This window comes from Orbicella faveolata, unplaced genomic scaffold, assembly GCF_042242905.1.
Source record: "Orbicella faveolata isolate gen_17 unplaced genomic scaffold, um_ofav_v1 contig_34, whole genome shotgun sequence".
Taxonomy (NCBI): domain Eukaryota; kingdom Metazoa; phylum Cnidaria; class Anthozoa; order Scleractinia; family Merulinidae; genus Orbicella; species Orbicella faveolata.
Window position 1 is genome coordinate 23048958 of NW_028301563.1, and position 22806 is coordinate 23071763.

The 22806-nt window shown below is 39.7% G+C and overlaps 1 protein-coding gene across 1 annotated transcript in view; it reads left to right on the top strand.

The window, feature by feature from the left end:
- LOC110057160 (kynureninase-like) overlaps positions 1 to 22806 on the top strand; it is a 27399-nt gene continuing 4593 nt past the window's right edge. Inside the window, exons 1-9 of the mRNA XM_089272428.1 lie at positions 1 to 299; positions 1557 to 1677; positions 2860 to 2942; positions 9467 to 9600; positions 10674 to 10748; positions 17925 to 18006; positions 20589 to 20653; positions 21850 to 21948; positions 22510 to 22586. Of these exons, the coding sequence (XP_089128554.1) occupies positions 101 to 299; positions 1557 to 1677; positions 2860 to 2942; positions 9467 to 9600; positions 10674 to 10748; positions 17925 to 18006; positions 20589 to 20653; positions 21850 to 21948; positions 22510 to 22586 (935 nt within the window). The 5' untranslated portion in view covers positions 1 to 100. The remainder of the gene's footprint in view (positions 300 to 1556; positions 1678 to 2859; positions 2943 to 9466; positions 9601 to 10673; positions 10749 to 17924; positions 18007 to 20588; positions 20654 to 21849; positions 21949 to 22509; positions 22587 to 22806) is intronic.

Genomic DNA, 22806 nt, shown 5'->3' on the forward strand with positions numbered 1-22806 from the left:
CCTGTGTAGTACCCAGTGCTAAACGGTCTGAACTGTGCAAATGAAAGAAAGTTGCTTCCTCTTGATCTGCGGCCTCATGCTGAAATTTTAACACCTGGAAATGACATCTGTTGACGAACTTAAGAAAAAATGCAGGGAACAGTTAAAATTTGAACCCTTTCAAACCCTCCTGAAGTTTGCAGAGTCTAATGAAGTGGACGTAACAGATGCTGGATTCGCTCGACTGTTGGACGAGCGAGATGAACTGAAGAATCTCCGTGAAGAATTTCATTATCCTAAAATGAAAGATCTCCCCTTAGGTAAGTTAAAATTGATTCATTCCGAAACGAGTTAAGTTTAAGAAATTGAAATGTAACAGAAATCAATTAGTGTTTACATAAGGGACCGGAATTTGCGAGTACCTTGATGATATATAGCGATCTCGTTCATTATTTATAACACAGTTTTAGCTAGTTACTAGAAGTCCGAAACTTGCTATGCCGAGATTCGTTTATTTATGACTGGCTTCGTGCGGTAATAGATTCCAGGCAATTCCTGTAGTCATTAAACTAACTTAATAGAGACACGCCTAATACCAAAAATGCTGGGTAGTCAGAACAACAATGCTGATCAACTGAGTAGTCAATTCGTGACATCGATATAGGTAATTCCCGCGAAAATCGTCTCGATTGATTGCACACGTGCCATAGGGCTGTCAATCAAGAGGTAAACTTTTACTTCTGGTGAAAACGTAAAACCGCCATTTCTCCACCAATATTTAGCCTTTTTCAAAATTTTTTTTCAGAAATTAGAGATTATTCTTCGACCACTATTTTGACCCAAAAATCCAAATTTGAAGAAAATTGCCGACCCGAAGGTATACTGTAACCTTAAGAAAATCAGAGGGGATTAAAGGACTTCCGAACAGATAATTTACCAAAACGATCCTTTGGGTGCCCCTGGACTAAGTGCTAAAATAGTCCATTGCAGGGTTATCCCTAGCATCACATTTGCTGGTACTCATGTGCAGTGTATACACATGGGTCGGTGGAGAGAGGCACTTTGAGAATTTAGTGTCTTTCCCAAGAACACAGCACAGTGTCCCCAGCCAGGGCTTGAACTGGGTCTGCTCAATCTAGAGTCAAGCACACTAACCATGAGGCTCTGAGCAAAACACTGAGTGGAGTACTCTAAGTAGTGTAACTAGTTTGATTATGGTTAGGTCTCAACTTTGACAATGGAGGATATACATAGCAATTCTGTAATAGCGGTAGTCTGTATTAGCGGGAATTGTTTCCACACATTTCTTTGTAGTTCAGCAGTGGATTTAATTAGCTTCTGTCTATAATGGTGAATTCAGTCCATAATACATGTAGCTGGATATTAGCAAGGCAGGATATGATTGTAAAAGAAAAGTTTCAAGTTTTTGTAAGTTATACCTTTGTTGCTAAATGTCTCAAGCTGTCAGTGCTAGCAGCAATGAAAACTGTGAAATTATATGATATTAAATTTTCATAGTATATATATGAAAGGTTTCCAAAAGGCTTATAAAATATATTCTGCTTTTCTTTCTGTAGTTGACACTTCTTTAGTTGATAGTGAAGTGGACTGCATATACTTTTGTGGCAATTCTCTTGGCCTGCAACCTAAACAGGCAGGCATCTTGGTCAACCAGGAACTGGATAAATGGCAGCAAATGTATGTATGTACAATGTATAATAGTATTAAAATGTACATACTGGTATAATTATATAGAATATGTAATTCAGAGAATGTTTTAAGATGACTGAAAATTGGTCAAGTTCTCTTTTCTTGTGTGTGTTCCATTACGGAATGCCAACTCTGGGAAGTCTAGGGCTTCATGCAGAGATGCCAATCTAAAATTAAAAAAATTGAAATCCAGGAGGTCGCTAAGTTTTTCCGCTCCAGTGATTCAGCCACAAAAATGCATCAAATATTCCAACATTTTCCTTTGAAAAAGGCCAAAAGTCAGCTAAAATAAGTGCTTTCCTCTGATGCAGGAAGAATTGGTGACCCGTATGGGAGACCAAGAGATTTGGTTTGTATCTGGGAGACTCCCATTGTCCCTGTACATGATGATCACATACAAAGACCAATATTTAGCCATCTTTACAGAACAATTTTGGTGAATGTAAAGGATATTTTTCAAACATTCATCTTGGTAATTCTCTCGGACAAACTCTCATGTCTGTTGAATGTACAAAACTTTTGAGAGCTAATCTAAACTTTATGTTTTCCTACAACACATGGTCACAGGCATGGTTAACTAATACGACTAGTAGTTGAAAGTGAAGAATGATCATTGCAGTAAATTTTCCAATTTAAGAAATTAGAAAGAAGAGGCCTGAAAAAATCAGGGCTTCAATGAGATTCGAACCTGTGTCCTCTGCGAATACTGGTGCGATGCTCTACCAACTGAGCTATGAAGCCACACATTGGGAGCGAGGTCAATTAATTGAGTTCATATCGTCCTGTGAGGAGTGAAATGATGTGAAGTATATAATTATGATATAATTCATATTTGAACTGTGGTTGTACATGAACAAATCATGTAGCATTCAAAGTTTAGGAGAGAGAACGTTTTATTTATTGAACCGGTCCACAAGAAACAGGACCATACGAGGTATGACTGGAAACAATAAATCTGCTGCACCATGTAAGGGTGGGAGGGAATTAGGGTGAACTTACTGAGTTGTGTAACAGTTTGATGTGAGATTTACTACTGAAATTAATGACCCCCTCCTATCTAAGACATGGTTGACCACCCCCATAATTTTCCAGATGAGCTGGCATGCATATGCCTACAGTTTTTATGTACAATCTGCATATGAGTATATAATTATGCATGTTTTTTTTTAGGGGTGTTCATGGCCATTTTCATGGCAGTTTACCTTGGTGGAAAATAGAAGACACTGTCATATCAGAAAGTGCAAAACTAGTCGGTAATTAGAATTTTTGTTTGCTTATCAATTGTTGGAACTGCATCAATAGGGTTATAGTTATTGTTGCTCAAGTAATGATTGTTATTTGTCATAAAATATTTTCTCTATAACTAGGTATACCTATCGATAGAGTGCAACGAGAGATTAATTTGTGGTATAATAAGGGGTTTTTTAATACAGAGAAGGAACACACTGGTTCGATTGATGAACGTGCTCGTTTAATTGTGGCGAACACGCTGGTTCGATTTTGTGTCTCAAACACTGGATTTGCTCTAGTTCCAACAGTTTTCCTCAATATTTGAATTATCCTCTTGAATACTACATTTGCTGTAATTCCAACAGTTTTCCTCAATATTGTCCCTTGATTTCTTCAATATTTGTTATAAATCAACAGTTCTTAAAGAAATGCTGCCCGATTGAACTCTCAGTTCAATATGGGTAAACATACACAGAGAAGGAACACACTGGTTCGATTGATGAACATGCTCGTGTAATTCTGTGGTGAACACGCTGGTTCGATTTCGTGTCTCAAACACTGGATTTGCTCTAGTTCCAACAGTTTCCCTCAATATTGGAATTAGATGAAGAGTTTTGTAAAGGCATGCTGGCCGATTGAACTTTCAGCTTGATAAGGACAAAGTGAGAGGGAACACGCTAGTTCGATATTAATGAATGCGCTGGTTCTATGGCAGGTGCAGGTTGCAGGTTGAAATTTAATTATAACCGGAAAACCCCTGGCACTAAAAATAATTAATAACCTATATACTCGTCAGGGGTTCTTACATAAAGTAGTTCGCCTCACTCACATAGTGAAAACACGATCGATCCGCTATAAGTACTTATCGATTGACACGCTGAGACCAGTGAAATCTCTTCAAAGCCATCTGAATGGATGCTCCACAGATGTTTCCATCGATTCCAGATTTAGCTCGGGTCTTCCTATAGGACCCCACGTGTGAATTTTTATTTTAGCTTGCCATTTATGTATGCAAATTAGGACTATTTAAACATTACCATTTCCTAGCACGCCAATCTTTTCAACGTTTTCTATAGCTTCAAGTTAATATTGTTGCGGAATCTATACTCTACAGTGTACCTACAATCATGGACAAAAGTCTTGGGACAAATTTGGACTTGTGGTGCTTTTTCACACACGCCAAACAAACAGTCACATGTGAATTCAACTACACTTGCTCAGCCCCTCCCCTGCCTCCCCATACAATGTTGGACATTTCTCAAGAGTTTCAACATTGTATGGGGTGGGGGGGGGGGGGGGGGAGGGGCTGAAACGAATTTTGAAAAGGATAACAGTGCTTTTTCAAACTCCGTTTTAAAAACACAGATAATTCATGCAATGATGCAAATGTCCCAAGGAATTTTGTCCACCATTGTCTGAATTTCACGTATGTGCGCATCTCGAGGGAAAATTCACAACTGGGGTGTTTTACAGGCCTAGATGTTATTGGAACACGACTATATCAACATGGCAGATTGAAATGACATTTCTAAGAACTGTTTTGCGGCTTTTCGGAATTTTTTTTGGAATGTTTCTGGTTCCACCGGTAAAGGAGTTGATTTCGGAAGAAATAAAAGGCCTAGTACAGTGTATGTAATCTCAGTGATTATGGCATCGCTTGATTTGCAAACTCAGCGAATGGTGTACATGATAACGTACAGTTGAGCTAACACATCAAAGTTTCCAATGAGAGAGAGCTTTAGTCAAGCCGTCATAGAAGCGTGGAAGTTCTATGGCATTAATATACTGCACTGGGTAGTATGCATAGAGGCTCATGCTAATTTACACTCTGAAAGTGGTGACGATCTTAACTATTATCATTTCCACATGGCTGTGAAATTAGAAAAGAGAGGTCGGTGGCTGCAGGTCAAGAAGTACTTGAACGAAAAATTCGGCATTCAAGTCCATTTCAGTGATCACCATAACAGTTACTATAGCGCATATAAGTACGTCACCAAAGAAGATACTGAGGCACTACACTCTCCGGTGTACCCTGACTTGACCACAGTACCTAAAACACAGGCAGCTATGGCAGGAAAAAAGCGAAAGGGGAAATAAGTTTCTGCTGGGATAAAGATGAAACGAGACGAAGAACGATTGACTGTCTACGACGTCTCTAAAATCATCGAAACAAAATCGATCACGAGCAGGCTTCAGTTGGTTTGCCTCGCGACGGCTCAAGAACGAGAAGGGAAGCTGTGTTTGGTGCAGTTCATTGCTAATCATGGCCATAAAGCTGTGGACGAAGCCCTAGCTTTAGTGAAAGAATTTTCTACTGCTCAATTGCTAATGGTACGTTCTAAGAAAACAAGAGTGCAACTCTTAGAAGAAGCCAAAGATGGCGAATGTGTTATGGGGTGTGCAGGACAATGGTTTGAGGCAGCTCTCCAGGGTCTGGCAAACCAAGAAATTATGCCATCGGTTTTTTGCGGAGCCGTGTACGAGGCTCTCTCCAAGGGACGAGGAAAATTCCGCAATATTTACGTCCATGGAAGCTCAAACTGTGGCAAGAGCTTTATTCTCTTGCCACTGAAAGTTATTTTCAACACATTTTCGAATCCAGCCACGGGCTCTTTCGCCTGGATAGGGGCAGAGCAAGACAAAGTAATTTTCTTAAATGACTTTAGGTGGGACCCAAAACTTATTGCCTGGGCCGATCTTTTGCAGGTGCTTGAAGGAGACGTAGTTCACCTCCCAGCCCCTAAAACGTTTTGTCAGAGAGATTTAGAGTTTACAGTGGACACACCTTTCTTCGCAACGGCTGACACTCCTATGGTGTTAATTCGCGGGGGATCAGTAGATTGAACAAATACAGAAATGATGGATGTCCGTCGGCATTTTTTTCATTTCTCGAAAAAAATCTCTCAGGAACAACAATGTCAGTTTTCTCCATGCGGACACTGCTTTGCTCGTTTCATCTTGACAAATGTAAACAGTGACACCCAGTGACGTCAACATTTCTCTGGCTTCACCCATCAGTTCTCGGTGACAAAAAGAGACTGTTTTGTCAATGTTAAGAAAGTATAACTAGTAACTAAAATACCTCTGTCAATGTGAAATGTATCGTATTTCTTCAAAATTGGTCCGCGAAAGACACGCTGATAGTGAATACGACATTTGTCAGTTGATTCAAGGTGGAAGAGTTAACTATAAAACACTACTTAAGGAATGCAAAGTGAGAACTGTGCTTGTAGAGCTTCAAGTTAAGATTTTTCCCGCAGTAATAGTGTAGAAAGATCGAACGGCAAATACATTTGTCTTCAACGTGTCTTTAATGTGAGGTTTAGCAACTACATAGACAGATTTTAAAGTTTTAAGCTGAGAACTGTCACTGAGAACCGTAGGTTATGCTAATACAGCAAGTGCACTATGCGTCACAAGCGTCACGCAACATGATTTCATGAATAAAGAACAGGAAATGACTTCCAATACCTGGACACAATTTTCTAATACTTGGTTCGGTAACCTTTGGAATAAATTATGGCATCAATCCTATTGTTCATGCTTTCAATAGTGCGATCAATAAGATCTACAGGAAGTCTCTCTAGAGACCTGAAGACGTGGTCACGAAATTGTTCAAATGTCTCTGATGTAATGTTTTCACAAATTGCTTCGTCCTCGAGGTCCATCCTTAAGAGATGGAAAATAGATTCAATGATGTTGATATCCGGTGAACGGGCAGGTATCTCGTGCAACACCGCCTCAATGTCCTCAAGGGCCCTCTCTGTGACCTTGCTCCGTTGACTGGGATCATTGTTCATGATGAAAAGTCATTGCCCGTTTCTTTTTGGCCCAGATCGTGCAAACGCGATGTTGAAATATTCCCGAATAAACTGTGCAAAAAGCCGTTCATTCATTTTTTCGTAGGCCTCTTTAAGAATCACACCTTTACCGTAAGCGATAGCTACTATTAAATGTAACCGACGTCCACCAGCCAAGTCTTTGCTGCCTTTCGCTGTAAATTTTAGGCCCTCCCCTTTTTTCCTCCATACTCTGCTTTTCGTGCCAGTTGCCGCCTGAAGGGGATTTTGTTTATGTACGAAAGAGACACCATCTAAATAGAACGCAACTTCATCTTTGAAGAACTCTGAATTTCTCGCTAGTTCACGTTTCATTTTTCGAGCGTATTTCAGGCGTAGCTTTCGGTCTTTTCCAGAAACGATTCCTTTCCTTCTGGCTACAAAATAGCTGTATCCTCTTTCGTTGAGAAAGCGAGAAAACGTTCGGCGATGTGCCATTTGCAAAGAGGACCCGCTTTCTTTCACTACATTTTTCATGGTAATGTTTGCGCCTCTCGCACGTAATCTTTCTAATGCACGACAAAGGGCACGGCCATCTCTCTCGGTTATTTTTCTCGGCCGACCTACTTTTCTGGATGAGCTGTTGGTCCTAAGCGAGGTCTGCGTCGTGGATAAATGACATATTTGCGCTACAGAGGACTTTGAGATGTGACATATCCGCGTGATTTCCCGGAGTGAAAATCTTGTGTTTTCCTTGAGATTTTTCTCGAAAACACCATGATCTTAACTGCCCTTTATTCCCTTTACCGTTAAGCATGTTTATCCTTTCAAATACTGCACGCGCGAGTAAACAGAACGAGTTTGGATGTACACCATGTGTTTACGAATGTTGCTTTTCCAGCCTTCCAAAAAAAAAACCGTTAACAAACCCCAAAATAGTTCAAAAATAGTTACTGTAATACGATCTATTAACAAAGCCGAGGAAAAAACCATCTAAACTGTAGAAAAACACTGAAAAGTGACATTTTATTTTCTAACTCAAATTCAGACAATCATGGACAAAAGTCTTGGGACAAATTTGCATTTGTGGCACTTTTTCACACGTGCCAAACAAACAGTCACGCATGAATTCAACTACACTTGCTCAGCCCCTCCCCCCCTCCCCATACAATGTTGGACATTTCTCAAGAGTTTCAACATTGTATGGGGTGGGGGGGGGGGGGGGAGGGGCTGAAACGAATTTTGAAAAGGATAACAGTGCTTTTTCAAACTCCGTTTTAAAAACACAGATAATTCATGCAATGATGCAAATGTCCCAAGGAATTTTGTCCACCATTGTAGCTTCACCGTCATCGCTACGGTCAGGAAACATGTTGTAAGTCTTTATATTCTGTCCTGTATTTTTCTTCTCACTCGGCTCTTCTTCACATGTATTTTTATTTAATTTTCTTGTCGAACCTCGCTCGATCTTTCAATACTCAAAGGGCTCCTCGAGTCTCTTCAACAGAGCATGAGTTTGAAATCTCTAGGTGTAGCACCAACAAGAACTGTAAGCTACACTTCCCTTAACAACAGAAGATTGCCATGATAACAAATGAAGCAAATAAATAAAGAAATGAAATAATATAAGATTTTAAGCATCGGAATATACTAGCACAAGCTCAGTGTGCTTTCATTTTGGTACTCACAGGGAAGAAACCAAATTCAGCAGATATTTCAGATGATATTTCAGATGTTTCTTCAGAAACAATAACTCATTGCAGGCTTAAAATCATAGGAATATACTCTCCTCCCATCGCTTCGGTGGGTTTGGCACTTGGGCGAAAGCCACCTTTCTGAGTGATTGTAAATGTGTCATGTAACAGTCACGGTAAGTCTACCACCTGTACGTTTCTTTTAAGTGCCAGCAGTTTTCCAGTTATGATTAAATTTCAACCTGCAACCTGCACCCTGCACCCTGCACCCTGCACCCTGCACCCTGCAAAAAAGACCTGCTGCTGGTTCTATCAATTGATGAACACACTGGTTCAAGTCAGTAGCGAGCACACTGGTTCCATTGGTCTCTCAACCACTGTATAACACGCTAGTTCTATTGGTCTCTCTACCACTGTATATTCTGAGACTATGAAATTGTTCACAGTTCAATAAAGACAACAGTAAAGAAAACACTCACCTTCTACTACGACAGACGTTTCCCCATCAAACACAAACCACCCAAAAGTGTCTAGATGTACTGCCTCCTGATTGGCTAAAAACTAAAATCTAACACGTCTTTTCATTGGCTCGAATAGTTTCGTCCTTGCAATTGGCTAAAACCAAGGACAACCTTACACCTTACACTTACACTTACACTTTCAGAACTTGATCAAGAATTTTTCTGCATACAGCATTCTTCGCGCGGCACTATTCTCTGCCGCCTCGCCAGCTGAGTGTCTTTGCTCGGCTGGCTTGTGGGCAACTATACATGTACCTGCAACTAATAATCATTAACACCGTATGTGTTTTTAATCTCACTGTTTTTAAGCTCATGTTTTTAATATTTTCAACCAGAGAACGTTTTTACTTCTTAATATTGTTTTTGATATTCTGGTTGCAAGCAACTCCATTTTTACCATGCAAGATGTCACATTCATAACTATATATATACGTTAGTACAACAACACTGTATCATATTATTGGGCACTGAGAAATAAGTCAGTTACCTGCTGTGAGATACAATGTACATGTAGTCTTGATTTCCTGCACTACAACACTGTATGTATTTTTAGGTGCCAAGGATATAGAAGTTGCAATCATGAATTCCCTTACGGTAAATCTCCATCTTATGATGGTGCCATTCTACAGGCCAACTTCTCAGAGACACAAAATTCTAGTAGAAGCCAAAGCATTTCCATCTGACCATGTAAGTACTGAAAGTTGTGAAATAAATGTTGTTTATTCAACATCATTATTTGTGTAAAATCAATGCCAAGAACTTCTTGTAATTTCTTTCTTTTTTGTTTCAAGGTGCTCCAGAAATTTTATCTCACTGATTAAGAATTCACAATTAAAAAAATGAAATCATAATTAGTTTCTGAGTGATCAGTTAACTCTTCTGCGAACGGTGATGGACAAAACACTGACCCCTAGTCCATGGACTACCCTAATGGACTACCCTAAAATGGACTACCCCTAAAAAAATACTATTTCAGATGAGTGGTATGTAACTTAAGAAGCTGTGATTATATACTTACACTGCACGGATGATTTGTCCAAGTGTACTGTTTCAAAATTGGTCTATACTGCAGTAACAAAGCTTCGATAGACTACCATAAATTATACTGAGTCTCTCAAAACCACAAAAATTTCCACATAATTATAGTCCAGGCCAGCCAAGAATACTACTGCTTCCACTCCACTCTGAATTTTTGTAGCGTAGTCGTTGGAATTTCTTGCTGTCTCATAGCTTTATCCTTATTCCCATTTCTATTTCATTTTGATACACTCAGGAAAAAACAAGAAGACTAGCTGCTTCTGTGCCATAATGTTCGGCACAAAACAAGCAAAACAAATAAGGAGTAACATCCTGAAGATCATTTCGTCTGTTCGAGAAAGACTGAGCTACTGAATCACATGGGAGCAAGATTGAGTTGTCCACAGAATGTTTGATTTGATTTGAGTCTATGCTTTTTGTGTACAGCGGTTGTTTTATTCAGTATAGTTATTCAAAATGGCAGTTGAAGGCGATGCAGAACGAAAAAAAAAGCATCCTCCAGGCAGTGTAAGTAGATAATCGCAGCTTCTTAACATACCTGTCATCTGAAAAAGTATTTTTTAGGGGTAGTCCATTTTAGGGTAGTCCATTTGGGTAGTCCATTAGAGTAGTCCATGGACTAGGGGTCAGTGTTTTGTCCATCACCTCTGCGAACAGTTCAACTGGAATTTTACTGTTACTTAATATTTAAGTACTGTGATTTATTCATTTAATCTGGACAGTATGCAGTGCAGTCACAGATTCATTTCCATGGATACAATCCAGCTGAGGCAATCATTGAAGCAACTCCTAGAGAGGTACATGACTTAAGTATTTGTGTACATGACTTTTATTGAGATTAATCTTCAACAAAGTCACAAAACATTGCTGACTATGTACATTGTGGTCCAAAACATGTCATGCACATATATGTACCTAATATACACAACAGAAATTATATCAAATTTGAATTGAGCTCATCATATACAATTTGTTTCCGATTGACTCCCGTGCTGCCCGTAACCGCCCATACAAAAAACCTCTCCAATTTCCTGTGCTGTCCATAATCACCCGAAATAAAGCACGTGGGGACAATAGCCTTTCCTACCCTCCCTGAAGACTTTTTGGTTCTCTTATTGTTCTATTGTTCTTGAGGACAAAAAAAACAATCAGAATTGACTTGCTGAGCACATTTTTAAAAGACTTAAGGGGTCTTAGAAAGACGGTTTTTCTTCTTAAAGTCCTGTGGTCTTGTTTTTACCCATTTCCTAACAAGGAGAAATTACTACTTTGGGATTTAGATTAAGAAAAGAAAAATACAAATTAATGTTCAGGTGGCCTCAGAACGGAAGATCAAGGAGTACAGAGTCCTCAAACCTTTCTGGTGAAGAATTTTCCTTCCTTCAACCACTGCGAAAATATGATGATCGGTGCACTTTCAAGTGAGTTTTGAACACAGCTCATGGACTTAAAGCAGCTTCCTGGACTTAACCCTTTACCCCCTAAGGCGTACCGCAGTTTTTCCCAACTCAGCAAATAAAGACACTCTGCCTGTGTACAATATGCCATTTGAAAGTCACTAATCAGCTTATTTAAGAATTGACTTCAGCAGCTATTTAGGTGGTAGACATTTTGAGAGAAATTGCTTTAAAATAGGAATACGAAAAACTTCAAAAATGTATCAATCTTCTACTATATTAGGTATACCCCTAAACTATAGCTTATTTAGCAGCTCTTAGTGCATAGCTTGATATGAAACAAGTCTTGCATTCCATTTGCATCCCAAAAAAGGAACGCTTGAACGCTTCGTTCAAATATAATTTTTCGAGTCTTATTCGGCTATTACAGAACTGTCGAGTAAAGAATTAAGTGGCTTCTAATTTAGCACAGTTGAAATACGAAACTTCTCCTTACGGGAAGATATGAACTCAATTTATTGACCTCGCTCCCAACGTGTGGCTTCATAGCTCAGTTGGTAGAGCATCGCATCCGTATCGCGGAGGTCACAGGTTCGAATCCCCTTGAAGCCCTGATTTTTTCAGGCTTTGTCTTTCCAATTGCTTAAATTGGAAAATTAACTGCGATGATCATTCTTCACTTTCATCTACAACCGCAGTTCATATATGAATTATTTCATATAAACCATCACAGCTGAAATATGATTGATCTCAAAATAATTAACTTGTTTTTGACGTCTTTTGACTCTTTCTTTTGCAGCGCTGTAATATTTCGTCGTGCAGCAAAGAAATTATTTGATTTCTTGCTTTCAAATTGGTTTTTGCATGTGCCTTTCGCGTTTAATTTCCGTTGTTTTCTCAGATGTTAGCCGTTATAGTACAAGAATGGAAATTCTGTTGCATTTGGTTTCAATTTGTTCTCCGAAGTCAACAATAACTCATTTTCGCATATTCAATTTTCTCAGCTTCTGTTGGGCATTTTGTCACGTGTTAAAGAAATAATGTAATTTCTTGTCGAGGAAAAGGTTGTTATTCATTGTGGTAGATGCAATAATAAAGTGTATTATTGTTTGTCTCACGATGTAGTCACTTGAGATGTAGATTGACAAACGATAATACACTTTATTAATGTAATTTCTTGTTTTCTTATCAGTTTTAAACATCAAGTTGACATCTTTTTGTTGATATTTTTTAATATTTTGGCTCTTCATTTATTCAACTTAAAATAAATGAAGTCTTTAAGCCTAATCTTGTTTGTGTGGTTACTGTGCATATGGTTTATTTTTAGTGCTCATGCTTGCTCTGAAATGTCCAAAAATCACCCGGGAATTTAGGGGTGGGTCGCGTGCAAATCATTCAGGAGTCAATGGGTTAATGTTACAGAGAAGATATCATTTTAATTGAACTTAAAGGGAATCGGTAAAAAAGCATTAATTGTACCCAATTGACCCACATGTACATGTAATACACGAAGCAACAGTTATTATAATCAAAATAATTTAATCATTTACATGAAGTTACTAACAATATACATGTATTGTTCTATCTTAATTTGTATTTCACTCTGCTTTAATGTACATGTATTTGTATTGAACACTTTAGAATCTACAATTGTGTGAAACCACTTCTATATTTCTTTGTTTTTTCTTTGTTTACTGCTACAATATGTATATCTGCAGAACATTTCTAAACTTCATGTATATATCTAACAGTGTTTCTGCCAGACTGCGCCATTGTGGGAATCCTGCATTGCAATCAGAGATCATTGGCCCCCAGAAAAATGAAAAACGGGCTAATTTGGCCCTTTCCTTTTACAGAGTTTTATAAACCTGCGAGCCAGCGAGCCATGCGAGCCAAAGGGCGAGCCATGCGAGTCATGCGAGTCATGCGAGCCCTAGTAAAAATGTTAAGATTTTTTATTTGTTACATTTACATTCACATGACAACAAGAACAAGAGCAACGGAACAAGATGAATAAGATCGCAATATTAAATTATTGCAATATTAAATTCTAAGGGAAGGGACAACCACATGTAGCAGTCAGCCAACTGACAAAGTTTTGGTAACTCTGATTCACTAAAGAGCGAACCTGTTAAAATTACGCGATTCACTCACCATTCTTGACGCCAATACACGGAGTTGCCCTGAAGTACTGTTCTCTTTTTTCTTGAATGATTTTCAACGTGGATATCAATGAAAGACAGGTGCCAATGGATACCATTCACTTACCCATTCGAGTAGCGGTGGGGTGGTGGAGCCTTACGTTTCTCTCAGAAAATTTCTTTACTTTAGTCCTGAACCTTAATAAATTTTTGACGCATCGTTTTTATTTTTTGCGGATCCTGGGCGATTTGAATACACAAAATTTTCTCCAGACAACAAAAATATGAAACAAAGAAAAAAATTCATCACACTCAGGGTAGCCATTACTATGACGCAAGACTTGGCACGATGTGCAGATGTTTAGAGCATTTTTCATATTTGCCGCACCAGCAATAGTTCTGGTAACCGAAGCGAGATTAGGATTTTCTTTTGGGAATATTTCAATTGTAGGCACTTTTGTAACTAAATTTTTATTTAAAATTAATTTCCCAGGCCCGGAAAGAGAGAGTACCCTAGGAGCGAGGTTGTACCGTTTATACTCATCCCCAGGGTCATCTCCGCTTTCAAGATGGCGGGCAAGCGGTTTATAGTGATAGTTTAGTGATAGTCAGGCGCGAGATCTATGTTTCTTGGCGAAAAGTCAACGACCTCCCAGACCAGTTGAAGAAAAAAAAATACTCGCATAAATGGCTCGCATGAGTCGCATGAGTTGCATGAGTCGCATGACTTGCATCACTCGCATGACTCGCATGGCTCACACCATGGCTCGCATGGCTCGCTGGCTCGCAGATTTAGCAGACCCCCTTTTACAAGGCTGCAGGCTTCACACAGGCATAGTATTTTAAAAGCATGATCCCAGGCTTGAAATTGCTACCAGTATGGTCGCCAATGCAACTAGCATTTCATCCTTGGCGACCAAAAATTCTGGTTTAGTCACCATAATGGCGACTACTTTTCTGTGTTGACAATCAATAACGGTATTTTGTCACACAGTATGTCCTTCTAGAAAACCGTATTGAAAGATCTTTGCTGCTAAAACATTCAACATAAGGAGAGAAGTCAATCCATCCTTTTGCTTTGCTGTATTGAGTCTTTCACACCAGAAAGCTTCCAAATCGCTGACCGTGTTTGAAGTCACCCTATAATGCATTGCAAACCCTTGATCATTGACTACGTCATGTATGCCTATGAATTGTTCTCTTGTAATGCACAGATCCCTCATATCGGAACAGCCAGGCATGAACAAAACAACAAATGCCATCTTCGGAATCAAAAGAAACTTTATTGAGAAGAAACACTTCAAAAAGCACAAGTCTTGCTATTAAATGTTATCATAGATCCTAGTAATAAACTGCTTTATTTTCCTTGGTACCCTGATGCATTTTTTCCTTCTGTAGCTTTCAATTTATGACCCCTTTCAAAACTGGCCCCTTAAACAGGTCTTCAGGGGCCACTTAGGTCAGGTTTTAAGTTACATGTATCTGTACATGTCCTCCTTGTGCTGTTGTCAAAAATGGTAAGATCAATTTGTGTGGCCTTTAATCATTCGTTTATATCGATTGCTTTCGAACTCACAATATCGCATAAGTTTGTGAAGGAAAATCCATGAAGACTTTCCCTGAATTGAATCACTACTTTAAGCAAGAACCATGAGTATTTTCCTTACAATGAAAAAATCGCTATACCTTCTACCCGAGTCTCGAAAATAACTAACTTGTCACGCTGCAAGTGACTGTAAAACGGCCTTAGATAGCTGATGTTTGAAACCCGGGGGGGGGGGGGGGGGGGACTCCGTCATCTTGGGTACAAATCAAGGATTCTGGTCTCACTTAGGGTGTTGATGACGAAATGTCACCATTTTTAGCTGTTAAAGTATCCTTCAGGGTGCACTCGAGGAGATAATAATAAAAGAAACGCTCTAATTTATATCTGTTTTCAGGCTTGATTTCCGCTGATCTCTTGAGTTCGCAAGTCGGGTCTATAAGTGCATGCAGGATCCTTCCTTGAACAGTGGCTAGTGATCGAACCTCTTCTGTTTTAAGTGGTATCTTTATGGGGTCTAATAAAGCTCAAGCAATGTCCACATTAGTCTCCCTTAGAGTTAAATTCAAATTTTCCGAGCAGCATCCCTTGCCTTTTCATATGGGAGTCCCCGCCAGGTTTCCAAATGTCTAATGGAAAGTGAAGTAGTGAAGTAGTGAAGGAGTGAAGGAGTGAAGGAGTGAAGGAGTGAAGGAGTGAAGGAGTGAAGGAGTGAAGGAGTGAAGGAGTGAAGGAGTGAAGGAGTGAAGGAGTGAGGGAGTGAGGGAGTGAGGGAGTGAGGGAGTGAGGGAGTGAGGGAGTGAGGGAGTGAGGGAGTGAGGGAGTGAGGGAGTGAGGGAGTGAGGGAGTGAGGGAGTGAGGGAGTGAGGGAGTGAGGGAGTGAGGGAGTGAAGGAATGATAGAGTGAAATTGTTCCACCACTACAACTTGGAAAATAACAAATATTTTCCAAGTTGAAAATGATGTGTCTATTGAAGACAGTCTAGTTTTACTAAAGCTTAATATATATAATTATAATTTTCTTTTGCCGTGATCTCATTTTCTTTTTAGTCCAAGCTCCTGCACTTTCCCAGTTTTTGTGTATATATAATTTCACCCTTGTACAAATGGTTTTAAAGTTGTTTTCAGGAGTACTGTCAGGCATTTAGCCAGGATTTGAAAAGTTATCATCATCAATCCTTATTGCCCCCAGTGGGGTATGGGGCCGCATTCGAAAAGTGGCCCTCCAAAAAGTGCTATAGGGCCTGCTCAATTGAACAATTTATGGGGCAATGCATGAAAAAAAAATTTTTTTTCTTAGTAAGTGGCCTTCCACAGGATGCCTGGATGCCCCTATGGCTAAAAGCCTGAGTACTGTACATTATAGCCTGTTTAGATTTCTATTATACCATGTGCCTAGGGTCAGGGGCATAGCCAGGATTTTTCAAAGGGGGGTTACACTGTGTCAAAGTGAGGGTACTCACCAGATTGTCATGTTGTTTTGGCCACCTGTTGGAGGTTGTTTGCTTAAAAAAAGGCTTACAAAAGGGGGGTCACGGACCCCCTAGGACCCCCCAGGAGCCCCCCTAGCTATGCCCTTGAGACTCCTCTTTCCAATTTTTGTGCATTAAATAAATATATATTTTCACCCTTGTACAAATGGATTTAAAGTTCTTTTCAGGAGTACTGTACATCATAGCCTGTTTAGTTTTCTGTTATACCATGCACCTAGTGTTAGGGGCATAGCCAGGATTTTTTCAAAGGGGGGGGGGGGGGTCACACTCTGTCAAAGTGAGGGTACTCACCAGATTCTCATGTCGACCTCCACCGTTTTTGCCACCTGTTGTAGGTTGTTTGCTTTAAAAAAAAACCCTGACCCTCCTAGCTACACCCTTTAGGATAGTTGCAATAAAAATATTGCAGCCTGTCCGTCAGCTGTACATGAACCTGGTATTACCTCATTTTTAGCAAACAGATTGAATCACTGTTACAGAGCTTAAGCTGACAAATGCTTCAATGATCATACACAGTTATGAACTCCCTCATTTTGCTTGGCTGGTTATTAGGTCACTTGATAGAGTACTGTGTAGTTTGGGCCATTGCCTGATTTCAAGCCGAAAAGGACTAGGTACGAGTCTACAAATTATGGAATTAGCAGCTATTGATCCACATAGTTATAAAGTGCACACCAAGCTTTACAAAATCCCCAAGTTTGTTGCAAATAGGCTGAATAATAAGCAAGATACAACCATTTGAAAAGATCAAAATTTACAAAAAAATGTATGGCCATCCGGACGCTGTGTTTGGATTACCAAATACTTCTGTGTAATTTTGGCATTTTTAAATGGCTCTATCTCAGTCAAAACTAGCCTGTTTAACACTAAACGTGGAGATTTTGTGAATCTTGGTGTGCTCTTTCTGACTATGTGGGTCAATAGTTGCTAATCCCATAATTTACAGACTCGTACCTAGTCCTTTTCGGCTTGAAATCAGGCAGTGAGTGGCATTGTTGTAGTTCTAATACACTTAAAATATTTGGTTTCAGTGAGCAATGAAACATTTAAAGTTAGTCATAGTTTTAATAATATTATGATAACACATCTGACCAATTATTGTGAAATTAATTCATGCCCAACCATTAACTATTATTTGTTGGTTGGGAAAAAACTAACACAAGCTGAATGATGGTCATGGACAGCCTTGTGCATAATTTTCCCCATGGGTGAGAAATTGTCGATTGTCTTGTCTTGAGTTCTTTTCCACAGCTTTTTACTCTGTTGCTTGTGACATTCAGCAAAAAGAATAAAAATAAAATATTGTATTCACTCATAGAAGAAGTAAAAAGAAAAGAAAATCACAATTTTTATGCATGAGCTTATTAAACTTTTAATTGCTACTTTGCCTGTTACTCAGGGTGAGGAATTACTAAGAACAGAAGACATTCTCTCCATTATCGAGGATCAGGGAGACTCAATAGCACTTGTTATGTTTAGTGGTAAGTCTAAATTTATGCTTCTTTGCTAAAAGGGACAAGGTGATATTTAGCGATTGATTGTATGCCACACATCAGTCTGCACACTCATCTTCGTTAAAATAAGTTTATGAATATTAACTCATTAACCTAAACCTGTCCTTCTCTAATGATGGCAATTCAAGGACTAGCGTGTCACATTCGAGAAAGCCTTCTTGATAGGGTAATAATAGGAAAGGTTTAATATATTTAACAGTAAGTCTCCATCAGGCCAAAGTACTCTGGATCATGTGTACTAAAGGCGTCCGTGGTCTAGTGTCAATCGATACCCTTGATTGACACTCAATCGATATCTTGATCGACATCTTGATCGACATCTCGATCAACACTGAATTGACATCTCAATCAGCACTTGGTTGACACTAGACCGACACTCAATCCACACTTGATCGACAGTGGATTGAGAGTTGGCCAAGTCCCAACTGACTCACATGTATCAATCTACACTAACCGTCTTGATGGCATGTGTGCAAAATTAGTCGACTTTCCACTGTTGACTGAGATGTCGATCGGGTGCTGAACGAGTATCAATCAATTGCTGATTGAGAGGTTGATCAAGTGTCAATCGCGTGTTGATCGAGGATCAATTGAGGGTATTGATGGCTGCCTTTAGTACACTTGATCGAGTATTCCTTCTTGTCAGAGCTTATCTTCCTTTGTTTAGTATCAAGTGACCAGGAATATTTAAATTCTTATCCCTCCTGGATGCATGACATGCCATCTGTTATTTAGCTATTTAAAAGGGCCTTTAATTATAATTTTCGAACAGATGCACTTTATGGCTGTGTCATTTAGTTTATTAAGCACTACATGAAAATGACCAGAAGATTTCCTTTTTGGCGAAAATACGGGCGGGTTATGAAAGCATGAGAAATGGGGTATATGAAAGGGCTACCTGTTCCGTCAAAATGGTATAGAAAAGGGTAAGGGGGTGGACCTGGGGGCAGAGCCTGCCCGTATAAAACTTTGTAGATTATCACCTCCCCCCCCCCGCTGGGGGCGCTAATACGGCTGAAAGCCCGGAGGGGACTCCTATATAAAAAGGTACTGCTGAAGCTCCCGCTGTGGACCCCGGGTGTGGACGTTTTGAGGCTGAACACCCTAAGAGGTACCATAAGCGCTTTTTGAAGCCCTAAAAGGTACGATCAGCACCCCTGCACCAGCACCCCTGCACCAGCACCCCTGTCCTTCTTGAATGGGAATTTCCTCCTCTCCCCCCCGGGGGGGGGGGGGAGTTTTAAGCTTGTGCTTTGGCGGTGTATTTAGCGTCCGAATTCTTCTGTTTCGCGCTCGCCGAATTTTTTTCCGTCCTAGCCGGCAGCCCGTTCGCAGGCTACGGTGTATTAGGCCGCCTGTGTTTGAAATCACGTCAAAACTGCAAGGGTCTGATTGCAACTTTCTATTACATGATTGATTTCGAATTGGTTTCTCCAACATTGAGCGTGGCACTCGGCGAAGGGGAAACTAGAGCTAGACTGTCTTAAACAATGTCTGTGTTACATGCTGCAAACACGATGTTACTCCACAACTAATCAAAAGAAAACACTGATAAACGCAGAGGCAGATAACATTCGGAACCCCAAATGGTGATATCATAGCTTTTTCTTCGGTCTTGAACTCTTGATTTACGCGTTGGTCTGGTCGCTTTGCTTGGATTGATTACATTGTACGTAGAACATAGAATAATGTAGACTTTGGACGTAACTTTTAACATTGTAACATCACGCAACGGTAGCTACGCAATAAACCCACCAGTCAGTTAAGTTATTGTTAGGTTATTCAAGTACACATCTAAGACATCTAATGCCGTGTTTAGACTTGAGCGTTTTACGGAAGTATTAGATTTTACTGGAAAAACATTTAGCGTGTGTAAACACCTACTTATACCTTGTTCGTATTGCGGCTCCAAAGGGTATGGTTTTTTCAGCCTTTTTTGGTCATGAATAGGGTATGGTTTTTGCACTCTATTCCTAAATTGGGTAGTTTTTTGTTTTGTTTTTTTGGAAGAAGCTACTTTTTCATCATCATGGATAAGATCATCAATAAAAGCCTTTCACAAGTTATGTTTACGGCAATATAACATTGGTCTAAATTAGGGAACTAATTATAAGGGGGGTTTGCGAAAACAGGGTATTGATTTAAGGGTCAGGTCATAAACAGGGTATCGAATGGTTGATCAGGTCGTAAATAGGGTAAGGAAAATCGTAGATTTTGGTCATAAATAGGGTGAGGATTTTGGGAAGTGGACCGCACACCCCGACCCAATTTTTCTGGGACTACACCTCCTCACGGGGGCGGGGGGCAGGGGGAGGGGGTTGGCCAGGTTTGAACAAACACATCTCGGTTCTCTGGACAACGTGAAACACCGGCAATGACAAATGTCAATATTTCCATTTTGAACAGAACGTTGGACGTCCTTAGCTTATGATGCCAGAACAAATAGTTTTGATTACCACTCAGTTTGTTGTAGACAATCAAAAGTGGGGACGTCGTGAACTTTGTCCAGGTACAATGCATATCTGTGCCATATTGATCTTATTTTTCAGGTGTCCAGTACTACACTGGACAGTTTTTTGACATGAAAAGGATTACTGCTTTTGCACAGAAAAAGGTAAGCATTAACCATTTATTTCTATCAAACTCCTTGCTAACAAGCTTGTATGCTATGTTTTTGGTACAAACGTGTTTGATGGCTCAGCAGGTTGAAGACTGCATAAATACAACATGTATCAGAATTATTCCACGAGCATGCGTTGGATGCGAGATTTAATATATCAAACGCAAGAGACAGTGTTTCATCAGGATATCCACACGCCGAGAAGAGAGTTGAAAATACGATGCGCAGCGGAGTATTTTTGACGAAATTCGAGGTGTTTGGATAGCCGATGAAACACTGTCTCGAGTGTTTGATATATCTTCTTAATCGAAACAAAAACTAAGGAATAAACGGGCAAGTAAAATCATCAAACTCTACGCTAATTAAGACAGGTTGTAATTTTATTTGTTCTAACGCGATGAATTATTAATGAGTTTGAGAAGCAAGATTGCCAACGAAGTGCGTAGCGCCGAGATGGCTATTACCATTTCGTATCCAAGTGGAATAATTGCTTTTTTTATTATTATTATTTTTTTTTTAAAGACGCTCCCCTCCCCCCACACCACAAACAAAAAAATAAAAATCATAATTATAATTAAATATAGAAACTCAAATAATATTAAGAAAAGCCCGTAAAATTGTGCGTACGCTTGTCATATTTGCAGAGCATGATGTAAATAAACAATAGTCTCCATTGACGCGAAAATTTGCAGATATTTGACCACGGACATTATATGTTCCGAGAAGTAAACTGTTTTCTGAGCGTGTAGCTCCAAGAAAACTGTGAGCTTTGAGGAACAGATAATGTCCGAGGACAAATATGCGAGCATATTTTCGCGCCAAATAGAGGCTACTGTGTTTATTATCCTTCAAATATTTTTCGCAACACGTGCAGTGACGCGTTTAGACCAATCACGCGCAAGCGAAAATATTTGGATTATAATTGCTTACATACCATGATGGCTGAGGCAATGAAAACTCCTGAATTGTGCTATCCAATGAGCCAGTGTTAATAAGATCTAATTATCACATGCAGCCTTTTTCTGAAATCAAATCTAGCAACAATCTGTTCATGTCCTTGTTATTACCAATTTAAATTCAAAAAGATGTACTACTGTATCGCCTTGCTGTTTTCGATGCTGTGTTATTGGTTAGTTTTAAGGTCATGTTTTTGTTGTTGTTTTTTGTTTCTGTATTGCCTTGTAATTAAGGGCTGTGTCGTTGGTTGGGATCTAGCTCATGCCGTAGGAAATGTTGAACTTCACCTTCATGATTGGAATGTAGACTTTGCTTGTTGGTGTTCATACAAGGTAAGCTGGCCTGGTATGACTCTTTTGGCTTGTCTTTGCTTGGTAATTGCCTGCATCTTTATCGCAGCAGTTTTGGGAGATAAAACCTCTCGAGACCAACTTGAATACCGAAGTAAAGTAATGTGCGAAAACCGTACCTTCGGGGGTGGGGGCACGCTTACCTACATGTTCCTACATAAAGGAGTGTTTTACCGGAAAAGAGACCAGCCCTAGAAAATCGTACTAAACTACGTACATCTGGGGTCCTGTTGACATATTTTCTATATCCTTCACTAGTGAGGATATATATGTTGTCAATGTCCGCCTTTGCGTAGTAATAACGAAATAAAGATTACCTACAGCGGCCCGCCATCATGAAGACGTGAACTTTGTCTTCTCGTGTTGGGAACAATATTTCATTCATTTACTAGACTCATTGCCCACTGCAAAATAAAGTTGATATCTCAGCGCCCCAAATCCACTCCTGCCTGAGAGATGTAGATGTGTTACGTAGTTTATTTGTAGGTAGCTGCCTGAGAGTGCCTCAGCAGCAAATTTTACTCTTGAACTGTTTATTTGTAGTACCTTAATTCTGGGCCTGGTGGAATAGCAGGGGCATTTGTACACGAGAAACACGCCTGTAACTTTGACCTTCCAAAGTAAGTTGTTCAAGACTGACAAAATATCAACCAAACCTGGAAACAGGCTCTTAATTACTTTATTCGCAACTTCAATTCTGATGCCAAATTTTCGAGAAAAGGAACTTTCATTAAGCATAGTCCATGTTTAGTCCTAACTAAAAGCCTTCAAGCCGTGGACAAGTATACGGGCGTCATACATGCATTCTCCACTGGCTGGAGGCTGGTCATTTGGCTGCAT